General features: G+C 38.8%; 2 protein-coding genes across 3 annotated transcripts in view; one reads left to right on the plus strand and one right to left on the minus strand.

Moving 5' to 3' along the window:
• Positions 1 to 5,614, plus strand: part of PGPEP1L (pyroglutamyl-peptidase I like) — an 89,829-nt gene extending 84,215 nt beyond the window's left edge. Inside the window, exon 7 of one of the 2 annotated variants that reach the window (XM_043982686.1) lies at positions 5,214 to 5,614. In XM_043982686.1, coding sequence (XP_043838621.1) covers positions 5,214 to 5,307 — 94 coding nt within the window. In that variant the 3' untranslated portion in view covers positions 5,308 to 5,614. Of the gene's footprint in view, positions 1 to 810; positions 1,338 to 5,213 lie in introns of those variants that run through there. The other variant, XM_043982685.1, reaches the window with a different exon arrangement.
• Positions 5,615 to 13,554: 7,940 nt separating this feature from the next.
• Positions 13,555 to 18,954, minus strand: part of IGF1R (insulin like growth factor 1 receptor) — a 389,249-nt gene continuing 383,849 nt past the window's right edge. Inside the window, 1 exon segment of the mRNA XM_043982683.1 lies at positions 13,555 to 14,830. Coding sequence (XP_043838618.1) covers positions 14,464 to 14,830 — 367 coding nt within the window. The 3' untranslated portion in view covers positions 13,555 to 14,463.

Raw genomic sequence — 18,954 nt, forward strand, 5'->3', positions numbered from 1 at the left:
CTTAACACTTATTAGGTGTGTGACCCTGGGCAAGTCACTTAACCCCAATTGCCCCACAAAAAAAAAAAAAGAAAAGAAAATACTAGGTATCAAGATGAAATGTCTAAGCTCCATTGTTTTCTGAGACTTTTCCATCTAGAGCATCATCTGTGAACTTCAGATCTTTCATGTATAATATGGAGAAAGCATTCCCTGTCCTGGCTACCTTACAGGATTGTTATAAGAATTAAATGAAATAAGTGGAAGCTGATTGACAAACTAAACAAACATACAAAACACACACTAATATAAACTACTATTAAACCATGGGTATGGGCTCATTCACCATTTTAATTGGACAAGTCACTTCACCTCTCAGGTCTTAGGTTCCTCTTCCATTAAATGATCTCTCAGGTTCCTTCTGCTCTAATATTGTCATTCAAGTTGTTCTATGAATCTATTGAACCTAGAAAATGGCAGAACACTGTGAGGTCAGTAAGGCTCTATTTTCCTGTATCAAATAAAGATTCCTCCTCTTGGTACCCCTAGTGTTCAACTCCTCCCTGTTCCCTCCACTTCTGCTACTAGAAACCTATTTTAGACTGTCACACAAGATTCTATAGTTCATTCCATTGTGGGTGGGTTCCCCTCTCCTTCCACCTCCACCTTGGACCAAAATTTGTGTTTCCTGAAAACAATTTTTAAAGGAGCTTCCCACAAACTCCCTTCATTTGTAGTCCAATTTACAGATAAACAACCTCTTCTCTAACTGACTTTTATGACAATTGAGATTAGTTCAATTCTTACCATGGCATTTCTGTGTGGTTACAGATATGTCTGCGATTATACCTACTATTTGTCTCTGCATTATGGAAATGGCTGTGCTGCTTTCATTCATGTCCCTCCATTATCCAATTTGCTAACAGCCGACCTTCTAGGAAGAGCATTGCAAATCATTATCCAAGAGATGTTAAAACAGTTTGGAAAGGCCAAAGAATAAAGCATGACTTGTAGAAAACTCAGATAATCACTGTGTTATATGCCAAGGGAAACCAAAGGAAGAAAGACGTCTTCAGGAAAAGAAAAATTCAATGCTGGAATCCTGCTAAGAGTTTGACTATACTTTTGAGAGATTTTTTAAAAAATTGCTTGTAAAATGGTGTTTACAGAGAAGAACAAATTATGGATCAACCCAACTAAAACACAAGGGGTTATATTCCCATAAAAAAAAGATGAACACAGTAGAAGACAGAAATTTTACAAGGGATTAACTAGGTTCAAGTGTAATTTCTTATAATAAAATAAGATCCAAGTAATTTCTTTTCTGAGAGATTACAAAGTACACAATCCTGACCACACATGACCGCAATGTACAGTCCACCTGTATGGGGGCAAAGCCAAACAGTGATTAAAGAATGTGCTTTTGACTTGCCTGTATGGTAGCACTCTTTGTGATGGGTCTGATGACTATGGCTGTATATTTCATTAAGGAAAGACATGTTTGTCATTTCCATTTTCTTCTGATTTGTTGCATTTCCTACTCTAACCCCAGGAGAGAATTTACTTGACTTCTGGCTCATCAGAAATCTCTTGAAAAGAATACAGGATTCAGGCCCCCTAGTCCCAGGACTGAGGTTCTTGTCTCATGTCTGCCATTACTTAGCTATAGGACTTGAGTATATCACTTCTCTTAGGGGCTCAGTTTTTTTCTCATCTTTGCACTAGGTGGTCTCCTCAATCTCTACCATTCATTCAACAGGAAGGAAGAAAAGGAAGAAAGCATGCATTTATTAAGTACTTATTATGTGAGAGACACTGTACCAAGCACCTTGCTAATATCTCATTTCACCCTTACAACAACCCTGGAAGGCAGGTGCTATCATTATTCCCATTTTACAATTGAGGGAATGAACATAGCTACTGCCTTATTAGTTATTAGGATAAAGATAAAATGGGGCAAGTAAGTGGCACAATGAATAGATTGCCAGACTTGGAGTCAGGAAGACCTGAGTTCAAATCTGGCCTTAGATACTTACTAGCTGTGTGATTCTGAGCAAGTCAGTTAACCTTATTTGTCTCAGTTTCATCTTCTACAAAAAGCTAGAGAAGAAAATAAACTATTCCAGTATCTTTGTCAAGAAAACTCCAAATGGTGGGTCAGGAAAAGTCAGACACAACAGAATAACAACAACAAAGTTAAAATAAGATAAGGTCTCTGATCTCAGAGAGCCTAAGGTCCAGTGTGTCTGTGTGTGTAGTTGCTGTGGGGCAGAACCTGTGGAAATATGATACATATTTAGATATATAATACTCTATGTTTCAACAAAGATTATCACTACTAGAGAATAGAGTATAAGTGCAAAAGAGAAAGTTTTCTGACTGAGTATCAGTGAAGGTTTTTTTGAAGAGAATGCTATTGAAATAGGACTTGGAATGGGGCAGCTAGGTGGCGCAGCGGATAGAGCACCGGCCCTGGAGTCAGGAATACCTGAGTTCAAATCCGGCCTCAGACACTTAACACTAGCTGTGTGACCCTGGGCAAGTCACTTAACCCCAATTGCCTCACTAAAAAAAAAAAAAAAGAAAAGAAATAGGACTTGGAAGATGGTTAGTATTTCAAGAGGTAGAGATGGGGGCATGATCAAAGATATTTGAAAGGGAAAACAGTGGCTAGATAACAAGGAATATTAAGTAGTCCAATTTAGTTGATGGAGAGAAGTGATGAAGGACAAGGCTAGAAAGACAAGGAGTCTACAGATTATGAAAGATATCAAATAAAACCATAACTAGGATTCTGGAGCTTAGGGCAAGCACTATGATATGCCTTGTTGTAGGGGATACCTTAGGGACAGTGGCTCAAAGAATCATCCAATGGCCAGTAACAGTGAGGCTGCTCTTAATAGGAAGAGCTCACCTGGGCAAGGGAGCCATCTTGCTATTCCTATTGCTAGCCTCCTATTGTCACTTTAATTACGCTTGGAAACAAATTACCAAACTCAGTTGTTTCTCCCTGCTGGGAAAATACAGGTGCTGTCAGTGCTCACCAAGGGACAAAACCTAGCCCTACTTAAGGCTATGAGCCTGAATGATAAGCCAGGAAGTTTGGATTGTATTCAGTTGGCAATAAGGAATAGTTCCAGGGCTTTGAGCAGAGTAGTGGCGCAACCAGTTCAGTACTTCAGGACATTGGCAGCAGCCTAGATAAGGAGGAAGAGATGGTAGTTGGAGACCAGGTAACAGATTAACATGGCAATCCAGGTTAGTGGTGATGACCTGAACTAGAACGGGGGGAGTGGAAATCAAAAGAAAACAATAGATTAGAGCAATATTTCTGCCTTAGAGTTGACAGGGCTTAGCGACCAATTGGAATGAAGGAGGTGATGGATATGAAAGAGCCAAATATAAAAATGAGGTTTTGAGCCTAGGACTAGGTGATGTTATTGACAAAAATGGGGAAATCCAAAGGATTTTTTTTTCAGATGATGAGTATTGTTTTAAGACATGTTAACTGTGAAATATTGCTAGGACATCAAGCTAGAAATGTCCAGTAGCCATCTTGGAAACAGGATTTCTCTGGTCTCCTTCACCACAAAATTTCTAGAAAGAATAGCCTGTACCTACTCACCACCCACTTTGCCTGTCAATCCATGAGTACTCTACAGAAACTCTTCTCTCAAAAGTCCCCAGTGACCTTTCAATTGTTAAACACAAAGACCTATTCTCAGTCTTCATCCTTTTTGTCCTTTCCAAGAGCATTGTAAACTCTCAACTTCCCTATTTTCCAGGATCAAAACTTGAGTCATCTTTGACTCTTCCCCATATTCTGTACCCACAGTGTTCAAACACAGAAGGTTCTAGGTGGTGGGCTGCTTCTAGAGCATTTGGCCCAACTCCAACATTTTACAGGTGAGGAAATGGAGGCCTAAATCAGTCACCAGATTCTGTTGATTTGACATCTATAACCTCTCCCAACCTTTTCTCTACTCATTCCACCATCATTTTATTGTGATGGCCTCCAAAATCAATCTCCTTCCCTCTCATTTCTCCTCTCGACAATATATCCCTCACATAATTCTGCTGATGCACAGGTATGACCCAGTCCCCTCTAACTCACATCTATGATCCCTTGAATACTCACCTTTAAAGGGCCAGGAGGAGAAACCAGCAAAACAAAGAGACGAACTGTCAGAGGATATCAAGCGAACCAGGAGAGAACATCCTGTCTTGAAAACTGAGAAGAGAAAGTATTAAGGATTGATGAGGTGTCCTTTAGTGTCAATTACTGCAGTGGTCAAGGGGCTGGAAGACTGGAAAGAATCTACTGAATTTGGTGATTGGATTGGGTTATTGGTGACCTAAGAATGATAGTGGCCAAGTTATCTTATAAGGAGTAAATGGGGAGTCAAGAAGTAGAGTAGAGGCACTGACTGTAGATAACTCAAGAAATCTGGTAGTTAACAGGGATTGGAGTGATAATAAAATCAAGAAGATGAGGCAGAAATGTTGGAGGGAAGGCTTTTAAAAAAAATACTATTTAGGGAGAGCCAAAAATGATTATGAACAAGGAGGGAAAGACCAATGAAAAGGGAGAGATAGAAGTTGCATGATAGAGAAGGAATGATTGCTGCTTTGAATTCTATAAATCCTTTGGGAGAAATGCAGCTGATCCCCCCTTTTTTTTTTGGTTTGGTTTGGGTTTTTTTAGTGAGGCAATTGGGGTTAAGTGATTTGCCCAGGGTCACACAGCTAGTAAGTGTTAAAAGTGTTAAGTGTCTGAGGCCGGATTTGAACTCAGGTACTCCTGATTCCAGGGCTGATGCTCTATCCACTGCGCCACCTAGCTGCCCCACTGATCCCTTTTTTAAAAAAGCCTATCTCTTTTAATCTATTTTGTTCTAACAAAGGGTGAATAGACTAGGGATGTTTAGCTTAAAGAAAAAAAAAATTGAAGGGAAGGGGAAGGAGCTTGATAGCAATCTTCTAAGTATTTTAAGGGCCACTATGTGGAAAAAGGGATTAAATTTATATTGCTTGGCTCCAGAAGACAGAAGTGGATGTTGCAAAGAGGTAAATTTAGGCTTGACGTTATTGGAGGGAAAAACAACAACAATAACACACCTTCCCAGAATAAGAGCTATCCATAAGTGGAGTTAATTTGTTTTCATTGACCATGCATATTTATTCCAATGGTCTCTCTGTCTACCTGTTTATCTGTCTTTCTGTCTTCTATCTAGGAGGAAAGGAGATAAGGTTATCCAAAAAAGGGCATTTTTAAAAAAAATGCACAGAACAAAAAAGAAATTGCAAACAAGTGGGACAGCTTTGTAAGTTACATGTTGAATTTATTAGTTAAAAGAAAAACAAGTTGTACATTCTAAGAGACTTCATGGACAATCCTTTTTCTGTTTTCTGTGTATATGAAAGTGGTCGTTTTATTTGGTGTTTATTAAATCTTCAAACAATGTTGGGATAAACACTAATCAGGTTCATTGTCTACCGGATTCCCATTCAGGTATGTTTTGGACCACACGGCTTCCGAGGTCCCTCTCAATTCAAATTTTGGAAGATGAGCTCCTCCATTAATGAAACTACTAAATTGTTTTTCTTTTGCTAGTCACATATAGAAATAGTCATAATAAACTTGATACCTTAAAAATGCCATTAGTTTTTTGAGACTGATTCCATGTTCTGACATTTCACAGGACCCAGTCCCTCAGTTTTCAGTGTTTTTAATTAACAGGTATTTTTTTTAATGCCTAAGAAGCCAGAAGAATTCGGGGGCCACTGCAGGCTGGAAGGAACTTTATGGAAGACTAATACTTTTTTTTTGGAAGACTAATCTTAAAGTATGTAACCATCCAAGAAAATAGCATGGCCGACAGGATTTACATGCCCATACATACAGTACCCACACATGCCAAATCACAAAAACTAGTCTTATTATACCCAAGACCAGACTTGATCCTGTCATATTTTTTGACCATCATTTATCTTTATGCCAGAATTTTTGTGTGCCTTCAAATCTTTAAACTCATACTACTATTGATTTATATTATTTATCTATCTATATTTACTATTTATCCCTTCCACTGAAGGCTTAAAATTGAAGAATAAGAAGATATTCACTTGACATCTTTCAGGTGCCTATGTTTTTTTGTCTGTCAACTTTGACTCATTACCCAGAAAAGTGAATTAATGATGTTTACTGGCAGAGACATTTCTATCAGCAAAGAAAGTACCTGGTTGTGATATACACTGGCATAAGATTATCGTTGTCCTTTTTGACTGAGCTACCATAAGTCTGCCCCCGCTCCCCAAATCTGGTCAGAATGGCTGAGCCCAGAGTACAACTGTAGAAATCCTGAGCACAATCCACAGTAGGCAGGATGACTTACCTTACAGGCCACGCCAGCAATAGGTGTCTCTGTTTTCAACAAATCATAGCTTTGTCAGATTGGTGGAGATACTGTACTCTATGTAAATCAGTTTTCTTCAAGGTTTTTGTTTTTTGGTTTTTTTGCAGGGCAATGAGGGTTAAGTGACTTGCCAAGGGTCACACAGCTAGTAAGTGTCAAGTGTCTGAGGCCAGACTTGAACTCAGGTCCTCCTGAATCCAGGGTTGGTGCTTTCTTTATCCACTGTGCCACTTAGCTGCATCCCCCCTCCCCCCTCCTGCCCCCAAGGTTATTTAATGGTAGAAAGTAAGATAGCTTTCTTTCTTCTCCAGTAATTTATACGCAGTGAATACTTAGCCATCAGAAATCATCGAAAAGCTTAGTGCAGAATATTTCCAAGTGACATGTGTGAATATACATGTCATAATGCTTTCCTTCCATTTTATCCAAATGCAATGAACTAGCCTCCCACAAAATCAGAAACAGCAAATGCATACAGAATTCTTTTATTTAACTTAAAATCATGTAGTACTGTAACTACTAGAAAAAAGCTGAGTAAGAGAAACTAAAGTTGCCTTAGCTTCAGCCATTCAAAATAGACAAAGTTTCTTTTTTTTTTCATAATGTAAAGAATCCAGAGTATATCGCAATAACAGGAATAAATTCTTACAACAGAATATACAAAAACATTTTGAAATTTTTTCATCATCTACTGATTCATTTTATATAAACACAGGAATTTCTTTAGGAATAATTTATACACAGAAAGTCATTTTATGTAACAAATTGGCCATGTTATTACTTTTTTTTATTTTTTTAAAAAGTTTTTTTAAACAAGAAAACTTGGAAAATGTAGTATTTGCAATGCATCAGTTCCATAGAGCTTTCTGGTTTTGTTTTCATCCCAGAGGTAGACAAACTCTGGCCAATCCTTTCACCTCAAACCTCACTGGCTTAGAAAACAGAAAGGTGTTTTCTCAAGGCATCTATTTTCTCCATGGCTGTGTCTATACAACACCAAACATCTGGATGAAAAGTAAAAAAGAACAAAAAACCAACCAATCAGACCTTTTGTTGCCATAGTGCAAAACATCCAGCTATTTTCAAAGATGTGAATTGTTGTGGAGTTGTGTAGACACAGCCTATCATGTGTCAGAAGCTGTGGGAAGAAGAGGCAGGAAATTTTTTTTGGAGCAGAAAAATGTATCTTCGGTGTTCTGACTTAAATAAAAATAAATAGGGACTCTTGTTAATTTTAAACAAAGCTTTAGTCATGATACAAGGCAGCTAACCAAATGGCATATTTTGCATACAGAATTGTCATATTTTAAGGGAACAAATCTGTATGCCATGATCACGATAAAAACTGTTAAGCTGTCTGCTGTGTTGTCAAATCCTTCGATTTTTTTTCTGGCATTTAACAATAATTACCACAAAAAAACAAAACCAGGTATTAAATAATGTGACTTGGGCTGCTTAGTTTGCCACAACACTTATTCTGTTTCCATAACCAATGAGGTTCTTTCAATTTGTTGAGTTAGCTACACTATAAAGCGCAATGACCAGCTAGAGATGATCCCCACCCCCAACTGGAGGGTTCTGGAAGACCAAGATACTGAAGATACAGAACTACTAATTCCATCAATATCACCATTCCTTTGTTATAAACCAGGGCACAAAGCTTGAGGGGTGGGGATGGGGGAAGGGGTGACCACGGTTTGGGGAAGGTAAAGATCCTTTTTGGCATACTGTAAAGCTACCTAGTAAACTGGTACCCTCAAAAAAATTGATCACATGCACACATTTGCACACACAGAGAAAAAAGTGCCTTTAAATTATTTTAGGCATTTATAAACTACAAACATTTTATAAAATTATTCTATGTACTTACAAAAATGCAATGAAACATTTAATTATTTCTTGTAAACCAGATCTTCGTCAACTGACTACCCGTAATCTACTGGACTTAAGAGCCCTATTGAAAATGCTAATGAATCACTAATTAACATAATGTTTACCAAAAAGATGCTGAAACACACACACACAAATGAGTAATGCCATTAGGTAAAAACTAAAGACATACCCCAGAAATGACACCTGTATCAGAAACTCATATCATTGACCAATTTGAAGCAAATTCCTTGGTAACAGTTTCCAAAGCAGGACATTAGATGGTTTATTCATAGGAACCAAGTGATCAAGTAAGATTTCTAAGCTTTGATATGGTCTGAGACCTTCAGAAACCATCAAGCTCAGAAAATCCCCCAAACTTCTAAGCTCTGTACCCTTATGTCCTCAATTCCATAGTCTTTTCATATGATTATATTAATCTAGTAGATTTGGCTCCCTACTGACTGACTCATTATTAAACGAACAAGGGTCATTCATATGTTTTTACAAAGAATAACCAGTCCTCTTAGTTGAGTGCCAGAATGAAACCTTCTAGCCTGTCTCAGGTCTGTATCTTCAGCATCTCTGGCAATAAATGTTTAATCTAAACAATATCTTCTCTTTGAAATCTTATTTGTACCATCAATTACTTCAGAGTAGAGTTATAAAGTTTGACCTTTATCACTGGTTCTTAAGGAGTGGATCTCTGGTACCTTCCCATCGTTGCTTAGCCCAGGAAATAATAGACAGTTGACAAACAAAAGAATAACATTAATTCAAAACAAAACAAAACAAAACAAAACCCAAACCCTAAATACATTACTAGTACACTTGCTACTGGAATGGGTAGGGCATTTCATGGAGGAGTGTCATTAGTTTGAACTAGACTTATCCTCAACAACTCAGAACTGCTCTCAGAGAATCTTACAGCAACATCTGGGGACCAGTTGACCACATCACCCTGTACTTTCCCATCAATTTGAGTTTCAGTGAGAACAAACCATGACAAGAGGCATGAATCACTTAGAACCTGCTTACAGAATGGAGCTGTCACAGTGAGAAAGGGGCTTTGGTGGAACATGAACTGGCCTCAAATTTAGCATCACACTTGGTTGATATTTCTATCTTCCCAAACAAAAATACCTCAAAATTTGACACCAAGTATGGCATGCTTTGGTAGTTCCACAATAGCCACCTTCTTTTTATGTGTTTTGTTTTTGTTTTTTATCTAAAACTAAACCACCTCCTTGACCACTGAAACGATTACAAATATGGTGAGAGACAGGCTGGAAGAATGGCCCAGTGCTAAACGTGAAAGTTGCCTTGTTCCCTCTGTGGTGGCAATCTTGTGTCATACAGAGTTCAGTATCATCTTCTCATAAAATACAAATGAGAAGTGCTATAATTTGGTTCTAACAGGTGACATTAGACAAATTCTCCAGAGCAGACAAGCTGGTGGTATTTTAGCAATAGGCTGCACATCACAATTATATAATGCCGATAGAAAAGCCCATGTCAATTCTCAGTGGTTCACATTACTAAAGCAGTGTGATTTACTGTCAAGAGGAGAGTGCATGGAAAATGCCACAACTCAGATTTGTAAAGCTATTTGGAGTATACAAAGAAGAAAAATCAAAGAGAGGCGGAAATCAACATGAAATCAGACTAGACCTGTGACTAGAAAATGCCTTGGTATAGTGAAGGTGGCTTGGTCCAGGAAATATGACTGCACCATCATATATGCTTATATTCTCTTCATTTAAGTGCTTCTGAAATGTTTTTCATGATGGGCGCTACATTGTTAGTGTTTTTTTCCTACTTTTTTTTAAAACCACCTACATTAAAACAACAACAACAACAACAACAACAACACACACACAACTTGGACAGTTTTAACAAAACCCTCATAGCCAGCTGAATGATCTGCAGATCTCCAGTTGTGGAAACCAGTATGTGCAAAAAAGAGGAGGGGTTGCTATACCAAGGGGTCATCTATGAAAGAAAGAAAAAATAACCCTGACAAAATATTCATGATCTTGGGAGCTCAGAGGAGCTCTGAGAAAAGTAATGCTCTTCTTAAGGACAAAGAATGCTCCTGAGCTTAACAATAAAGCTGAATTTTTCAAGAAGTCATCCCTACCTTAGAAGAGTCAACCGCATGTTTCTCAGATACTGCCATCAGAGCCCTCTATGAGGGTGGCTGCCAGAATCAGGTGACTCAGGTCATATGAATGGCAGGATTAGATTAGGACAAGTAGACAATAATAAAACTCTGAAAGGGAAACTAATTGATTGATGGTCCCTTAGAATTCATAGAGTTTGGTATAGTGTTGCCTTTTTCTTTCTTTCTAGGGAAAAAAAAAGGGAGATCAAGAGAGAAGTAGGGAGAAGAGAAAATTTTCTATCCAGGACATTCTATTCTGGATCATCCATCCTTTGAGAGCTCTGCAATTCTTGCACAGAAGCAATGGCAAACTTTAAGAATTATAGTTTCCTAACTGGTAACTTTAGAGCACTATACAACTCAACCAAGTTGCACTTCCTACCAAAGCTTTTCTGGACTTGTGATTCGTGGTACGGTCCAGTGGTGCAAGTGGCATCTGAGAGGAGGTAACAAAAAACAACTTATACCAGTCTATGGAATTTTAACAGAAAGGCTATTTGCTTCACTCAGTACCACCCCCCAATCCTGGAAATCTTGTAAACAACTAGCTCTGGCTATGAATAAGTTATTCATCATTCAATTCGTATAGAGCAGTCAGAGACAGTTATCATCAGACGTGGATGGACAAGTAGCCACTCTCCTAGGCTGCAACGGTTGCCTGGTTTATGACAGCAGCAAGAGAACACACACCCCTAGGTTCTCTAACATAACTATGCTAAGTCACAGAGGTCTCTCCTGGCTCTCTGTCTTCTTTCTATCCCATAGTTTTAAAACAAAAAAAAAAAAACACAAAAAAGGAAAGAAACACAACAACAAGAAGAAAAACAACAGAAAAAGGCAAGCTGTTTGGAAATGTTAGGAGATAGATGAGTTCGAATGATGCTTTGACCCCTTGGAATAAAGTACTGGCCACTCCTCTCCATAACCTAGTGTATGTGGTCTGTAGTGTGAATGAGGTTACCAGTATCAACGGCATATTGTCAGGTGCTGAGAAATGTGAGATGTATTCTTTTTTATATATATACACATATAAAAAATAAGAGTGAGGTAGATAAATGTTTGAAAAAAAATCAAAAACTGTCCCCGTCATACACAAAAACCCTTATCTCAGTATTTAAATTCATTATGGGGCATCTCTACAGTGATTTAAACTGATATCACAAAAAATAAATTAAAAAATCCTACATAGAATACCTTCTTAATTAACTTTTTTCTTCTTTTTTTTTTCCTTTTTTCTTTTCTTTTTTTTTTTTAAGGGAAAAAATAACTATGGGACAGAGGCTAGAGAAGAAAATGGGACTCAAACTATACAAGCAAAAAGCACTACAAACATTTTTTGTGGTTTTTTTTGTTTGTTTTTAATCTCCAGTCACAACTAGCAATCATTCTATTTTAATTCTTTGTTCTTATTCCAAAATTTAAACATTTCCATCCCAGAACAACTCTTGTGCTGCCATCCCTCAGGGGAACAGTGTCAAAAGAGAACTTAGGTACTGAACTTAAATAGCGCCTTGAGTTTTCATGCCTTGCCCCAGTTACCAAGGCTTCTGTAGATGAAACAAGCTACCTGGGATCTGATCCTGATATCAGGTCTATGTCCAGACCAGCAGGCCAAAAGAGTTTCCCATGGCTCAGCTTCTTCACCCACCTGGGGATGTCAACCACCTAGCTCACCTTTTGCCTAGTCCTCACTCAGATGCAATTATCTAAGTAAGTGCTGGGGGGGGGGGGGAAGGAAGGGGGAGGAGAGGTAGGACAAGGTACAATTCAATCTTTTTTTTTAAAGGTACAATTCAAAAAAAGTGTTCCTTGTTATTTTTCCAATTAGAAATATGGTTAAGTCTGATCAGATCAGTGTTCTTAGGGCCACTTGTGACATGGTGATATATCTGCTGAGAAAGATTTGGATAAAGCAGCTGTGGTTGTTCATAGGATGGAAGGGTTAAAATATATATATTTTTTAAAAAATAGTGACCCAAACGCCTAGTGTCTGCAGTTTAACCGCTGTTGTACCCAACAATTAAAAAAATAGATATTATTTATATATATATATGTATATATAGAGAGAGGAGAGAGGGAGAAAGAGAGAAGGACAGAGGGAGAAAAAGAGAGAGTGAGAGATGTGTGTCACAATCAAAAGAAAGGCAGGGAGAGACGGTGAGACTTTTCAACAATGATGAATATGAACACTGAACAAGAATGTACTAAATATTTAACCTTTTTTTTTTCTGACCTGAGTTTGTATCATGCCTTGCACTGTAACAGACTCGAGTGCTATGTGGGTGTGGGTTAAGGAGGTGGGTGAGGGGAGGGAGAGTATAGTAAAAATGCCCCCTAGGCCACACTGATGAGGATGGGGGGGGGGGCAAACATCTTCCTTTACCCCCAATTCCCAATTTCTTCTTGAGCCCTGTGCCCACACAGCTAATGTGTTAAAAAAACAACTAAGGGGGGAAGGGGAAGGGAGGGAAATGTATTTATAAAAAGGCATCAAACAGTTCATGGCAAATCATGTTATACAAGTATCAATTACTGGGAGAGGAAGAAGAAAGTTACACACTATATAGTTCAAAGCATAAGAACTTTGTTGGAAGGGAGAAAGGGAAGTAGGGTAGACCTGAAGGTTTTCATAGATTAAATCCACAAAGATAAAGAACAAAAAAAATAGCAGCTTTTTTTTCTGTACAGACATATAGATGAGTATCTGAACCGTAAAAAAGTTATAAAAGTGACATTAAAGACGATGTGTATGCAAATGATCCATGGTCTAACAGAGAACTGTAAGACCTTTGAAGAAGTCTTAATAACAGAGAAAATGTCAACAAAGCTTAATATGCTCGAATCCATTTACTGTTTTTCTTCTCATTTGTGTTGTTTTGTTTTAAATTTCTTTCCTTGCAAACCTGTAAAGAGGGGCAGGCTGCATCACTGGAGATCCCTTCGGTTGGTGTCCTTTGGGGCAGGGGGAGGTGGGGGAGAGATGAATGGGGAAGAGGGGCAGGGCATGGGGAGTTTGGCTTATGGCTGACTTTGTGTGTGAAGCATGTACTTCTGGCTCTCACCACTGCCAGTTTTCTCCAGAATTCCCAGGGGCCAGAGAGTGGGGGGGGGGGGGGGGGGGGGAGAGGGAGGGAAATCACTTCAATTCCTTCCCATTTCCATCACGAGAAAGGAATATTTTGTCCAGTTCCCAAAAATAACAATAATCTAGACAAAAATAATTTGATTGCTTTTTAAAATGAAATGTAAAAAGAATACCAGCATCTAATTGGGTGAAGATTACTAGTGTTGTGTTTTTGTTTTTGATGGAGCAATTGATTACTGTGCTCTTTCCATGCCTATGATGACAACAACAACAACAACAAAATTTAAGGAAAAAGAAAAGTTTGGTTTTTTGGCAAAATTTGGCAGCATTGAAAATGGTCACAACCTCAAATGAATGATGGCCCTTTTAAAATTTCATGAGTTATTAAAAAGGTTTAAAGAGCAGGGTTAAAAATCCAGTCTCTTAACTTGATTTTATAAAGACCTATGTAGTGTTAGGCAGGTGCTTGCAAGGGGTAGTAGGGGCCACTCAGCCAGCCATTTCTTTGATCTGATAAAAAGTGCTTTATGGTTGGATTTGCGCGCAGATAGGTTTCTCCTTAAGAAGCCAAGAGAGAGGGTACTCTGTGTGTGTGAGGGCAGAGATGTATGAAAAAGAGACGACAGGGGAAGAGAGAGAGGAAAATCAGACCTCAAGTTTTCTGTTGCTATTAAATGTTACCAGTAAAGTTTTTAAAGGCCCGCCTCATTTGAGGAATCCTTTACTGAAACAAACATCTGCTTGCATATTGAAAAAAAAAAGAAAAAAATCGTCAATGTGTTGTTTACTGAAGATAGGGGTCTCCTGTGTGCAGCGATGGCAGTTCTGAAGATCCACTGAGGTACAGTAGGCTTTTGAATATATTGTTAAATTTCTTTTTCCCTCCACCCCCCCCACCCCAACCCCAGTGTACGTGTGTTACTGTTTGCATGGGATTCTGGATCCAAGGATCAGCAGGCCGAAGACTGGGGCAAAGGTAAGGCCCTTTCATTCTTGCGTCCTCCATTCATGTGCGCATAAGGCTGCCTTTCATCAAAGCTGGCCCTGAGGACCACCACACCAGGCCCATTCTCGGCTTTATGTCCTGAGAGTTTGTCAGCGGGCTGGAGGGTGGAGGAAGGGTCTAAGGGAATGCTCTCCATGTTCTCAGTCTCTAAGTCCAGCTCTTCTGTGTCTGGTGGTTTATTCTCTTCACTGTAGAAGAAGGAGACCTCCTTGAATCCTGGGTCCAGCTCATCTTTGATGCTGCCGATGATCTCCAGAAAAGAAGGTCTCATTTTGGGATTGTACTGCCAGCACATACGCATCAATTCAAACCTACGAGGGAAACAAAGATATAATGGAACAACACATGAAAGTGGAAAAAACTGACACCATTCCACTTCTGAGTGTCCAAGTACATCTATGTATGTACTCAGACCTACCCAGAGAAGTCACTGAAATGCTTCTATTTCATGTAGTTTCTACTTAAGACCTTAACTTTGATGGTCCAAGTAGATTACAAGTAAACAGATAATCTTTATGGATCACAAGTCAAGAAAAAGTTGACTTTCTAAGTCAGGAAACACTAAAAGTACTTTTTAACCCAGTAACTCAATGATAGAGTTGCCTGCTGTTTGCCAATAGCTGGCATAGACTGGTATCTCTTTTTTTTCTTTTTTCTTTTTTTTTGGTGGGGCAATGGGAGTTAAGTGACTTGCCCAGGGTCACACAGCTAGTAAGTGTCAAGTGTCTGAGGCTGGATTTGAACTCAGGTACTCCTGAATCCAGGGCTGGTGTTTTATCCACTGTGCCACCGAGCTGCCCCCCATAGACTGGTATCTCAATCAGGAAGAAGATTGTATTTTCAGTATGATGAAGCAGAATATGAATTCTGCTATAAGTATAGCGCTAATAACCACCTAGAAGCCAAAGAGAGAGCTTATGCTTTTGCTCATTATTTCAGTAGATCAGGAAATGAGTGATAGTTGGCAAAATGGATACAAAATCCCCCATGAAAATGTTTGGGCACATCAAGGAATCTTCTCCTTGAGAAACTAAACCAGAGGACAGATAAAGCCTAGAGAGATAAGTGGAACCAAATCGGACTGAGCTAGCTTTGGATTCCCACCCTCCATTCTGGTCTTCCTTACCCCAGGGAGATAAATTTGGGTGTGGCTACGGCCTTTGTGTCCTGAAATGTGATCTGTAGCCACCCCTCACCCAATTCCCCCAGTCACTGCCAGTGGGGGATGGTCCTCCCTCACTAAAGGAACTTTCCACAGGCAGATGGTCCACCCCCATCAGTCCTCTATAAAAGTACCTTCCAATCTCCTGCTCAAGGAGATTGGTACTTCTGAGCCACTTTGTGCCTATCTCCCCATGGTTTCCCTTCCCCTTCCCTTCCCTTCCCTTCCCTTGCCCCTAAATAAACTACCACCTTATTCTAATTACTTTTGTGTACAAGAGAGTATAATTCTTTAAAGAGGAATTCCTAAGAACCCCAACCCCATACCCCATTTCCCCCATTACAGAAACACAAGGTTACATGGGAAAGGAGGGTGTTTTATGCTTATCAAACAGGAACTACACAAAAATGAGGCAGCACAGGCAAGATGAAAAGCATATTGTTGTTGATTATGCTGCAAAAAGAAAAAAGGGGAAAAGGAAAAAGTACATTCCTTAGAGATTTTTTAAAAAATGAGGTTGCTAGATGGCCAAGAACAATTTCCTCCTCTAACAAGAGCCTAGAACAACAGAAGGCTTTAAGAATTTTTCCTCGTACATTTTCACTCTATTCTCCCCAATGCCCAAATATTAGTAGAACATTGATTGTATAAAAACCAAATAACTTGATTAATCAATTTTCATGAAAATAGGGCTAGAGATATGAAAGCTACAATTAGCAGGTATTCTTAGCTCTCTTTCTGGTATAGCTTCTGAACTTTAAAGCTAGAAAGGAGAAATCCTGAACCACTGGTGGCCCGTACCTCCCACCTCCCCACCGCCCCCCAAGAAATTCACAAAAGAGTGAGGTGACAGATACTGTAAATTACTTTCCATGTAAATACTTGCTTTGGAAAAAGGAAATCCTGCCATGTGACCAGAAAGAATATAAAGGTATCTATTAGAGAATACTGGGAGTTGAGGGACAATGTGGCCGGGGTGGATGAGTGAGGACATGAGGCTCAAAAGGAGTATAAACACAATGCCTGTTCATATTAAGCTCAGTCAAAAAATCTGTGATTACTTGTCTACAAATACACAAGGGAAAAGTGGCATTCCCTAATATTTCAAGAGTGAAAAAAAAAGTTTAAATATACAATTTAGAGCAGGTATATTTTTCAGGCACTGGTGGGATGGTAGAACAAGAGAGCTGAATTCAGAGTCAAAGACTCGAGTTCAAATCCAAGATTCGATGTTTATAATCTGCCTGACCATGGGCAAATCATATTGTTTCACCTTGAAAACAAGGGTACAAGGCCAGATTATCTCTAAGGTGCTTTCTACTTTTTAAATCTTGTGTTCCTAATAGGCATGGTTTATTTGTTACAAAGCAAACCCAGAAACTGTAAAAAATCCCCTAGAGGCCTCAGCTTCCTCAAAAATCATAAAGTAGAGTAAAAAGTTTGCATTGTCTGATACACATTCAGCATTTATGGTTCAGTCAACCTCTAATTTGCCTTCTCCTGTTTCCTTCTTTCTTCTCTTGCTCTATCATTTCCCAAGGGCGGGGGGGAGAGAAACAATGTATATGGAAATAAAACTCTGACATAAACATATAAAATCCATCTCTGTGACTTCATGGCTATGCCTCTGTAGCTGACTGGTATGTCCCTGAATAGAAGCATCAGCTGGGGCCAAGAACACTCACTCGATATTCCCTGGCTCAGAGCCCTGTGGCCTGGGGGCAATGCTTGGGAGATACCACAAAGCAGTAGAGTAATGCATGTGACATCAGCACAAACAAGGCCATGTGATGCTTCTTTTAAACCATTCCAGATTCAAAAACCTTCCAGTGCTTCCCATAAAAGGAAGTGTTTGTTGTTTTTTTTTTTTTAAAACTCTGCAGGATTCGAGACCTTGTTTACACTATCTCAACAAGAAAACTTTCCAATAGACTTCAGCATCTAGAGGAATATATGAGCTGATTAAAAACCAAACAAACCAACAAACTTATCTCTTCCTTTTAAAATGTTGGTTAAGAGGTGGCTTTATTTTTTGTTTTTTGTTGGTTTTTTGGTTTGTTTTTAGGGGGATGGTGGGGGAATTAGAGAGGAAGTGTTAAAACTAATGTTGGAGAAATACCATATCCCTTAAATAATATTTGGTCTAAGACATAAGCAAACTAGAGCAAAGAAAACTACGTGGTTAAAAAAGCTGTGGTGTTAAAATGACTAAAGCTTAAAAAAAAATCCTGGCTTCTTGTTTCATTATTTAAATGTATTCAGCATATAACTGAGACCATAATTTAACTAGAGACATTAGGGACATCTGGATGATCTTGGGACATTACAACAACCAGGCTAATAGAAAATCAGTAAGAACTTACTACTACTGTTCATTGCTCTCTCTAGTCTTTATAAAAAAGGGGGGGGGGAGGGAAAGGCATTTCTTCTTTGACAGACCTGTTTCTGCTCTTAGCATTTCAGCAGGAATCATAAAATGGACAAGTCAAAATCTGTGTAGGAGAGTTAGCAAGCTAAGACGCATACAGAGAGCCTAAGGATCAAAGCATGCTTGCTCTAAACCTAAGCAAGAATCTTCAATCAGCCCTGATGAGAACGGTGGTCACAACACTCAGGACAACAAGGTTCCCTACAATGCAGAACTGGGAGGGAAGATGCTTGTGTGTCTGCTTTTATGTCTCCAAAAAGCAACCTCATTAGAGTCACTGCTGCACATTTTCATAGGGAGTTCATGTTTCAAAAACAAGTTCTAGGCCATGAAATTGCTGTGCTGCATTCTTCCTTAGCCTTGGTATCCTAATTGCTTGCTCTAACTTAAACACTCCTATGTTAGAGTAAGCAAGTTAATGGTGTTAGGATGTACTGTTTATCACAGAGAAATTTTATCCAAGTGTTAAAAAAGGCTGGAAGCATCAATTTATTTAAGTCTGGTCTCTATTCAAGTACTTTGAATCCTAGCAGAACCAGCCAAGAATCTTCAACAATGTATGGATTTTAATCAACAAGGGTTGGGGAGTTGTGTCCATTATGTGTTGCAAACTGAAGGGAAAAAAAAAAGCTGTCCAGACTCCTTTGGGTTATTTTGTTTCAGGTCTATCTAGAGCTTAGTATACTTTCCTTTAATTCTTGCATACAGAAAACTGCCATTCACAAGAAACTGTATTTATACAGGCTGTCCTGAAAGTCTTAGTTCTGTGTTAAGGTAATAGAGTTTGATACATTATGCTAAGACTTTTAGGATATCTTCCTTTGCTAAATTTATTCATAAATGAG

The sequence above is a fragment of the Dromiciops gliroides genome, chromosome 2 (genome assembly GCF_019393635.1).
Source record: "Dromiciops gliroides isolate mDroGli1 chromosome 2, mDroGli1.pri, whole genome shotgun sequence".
In the NCBI taxonomy this organism is placed as follows: domain Eukaryota; kingdom Metazoa; phylum Chordata; class Mammalia; order Microbiotheria; family Microbiotheriidae; genus Dromiciops; species Dromiciops gliroides.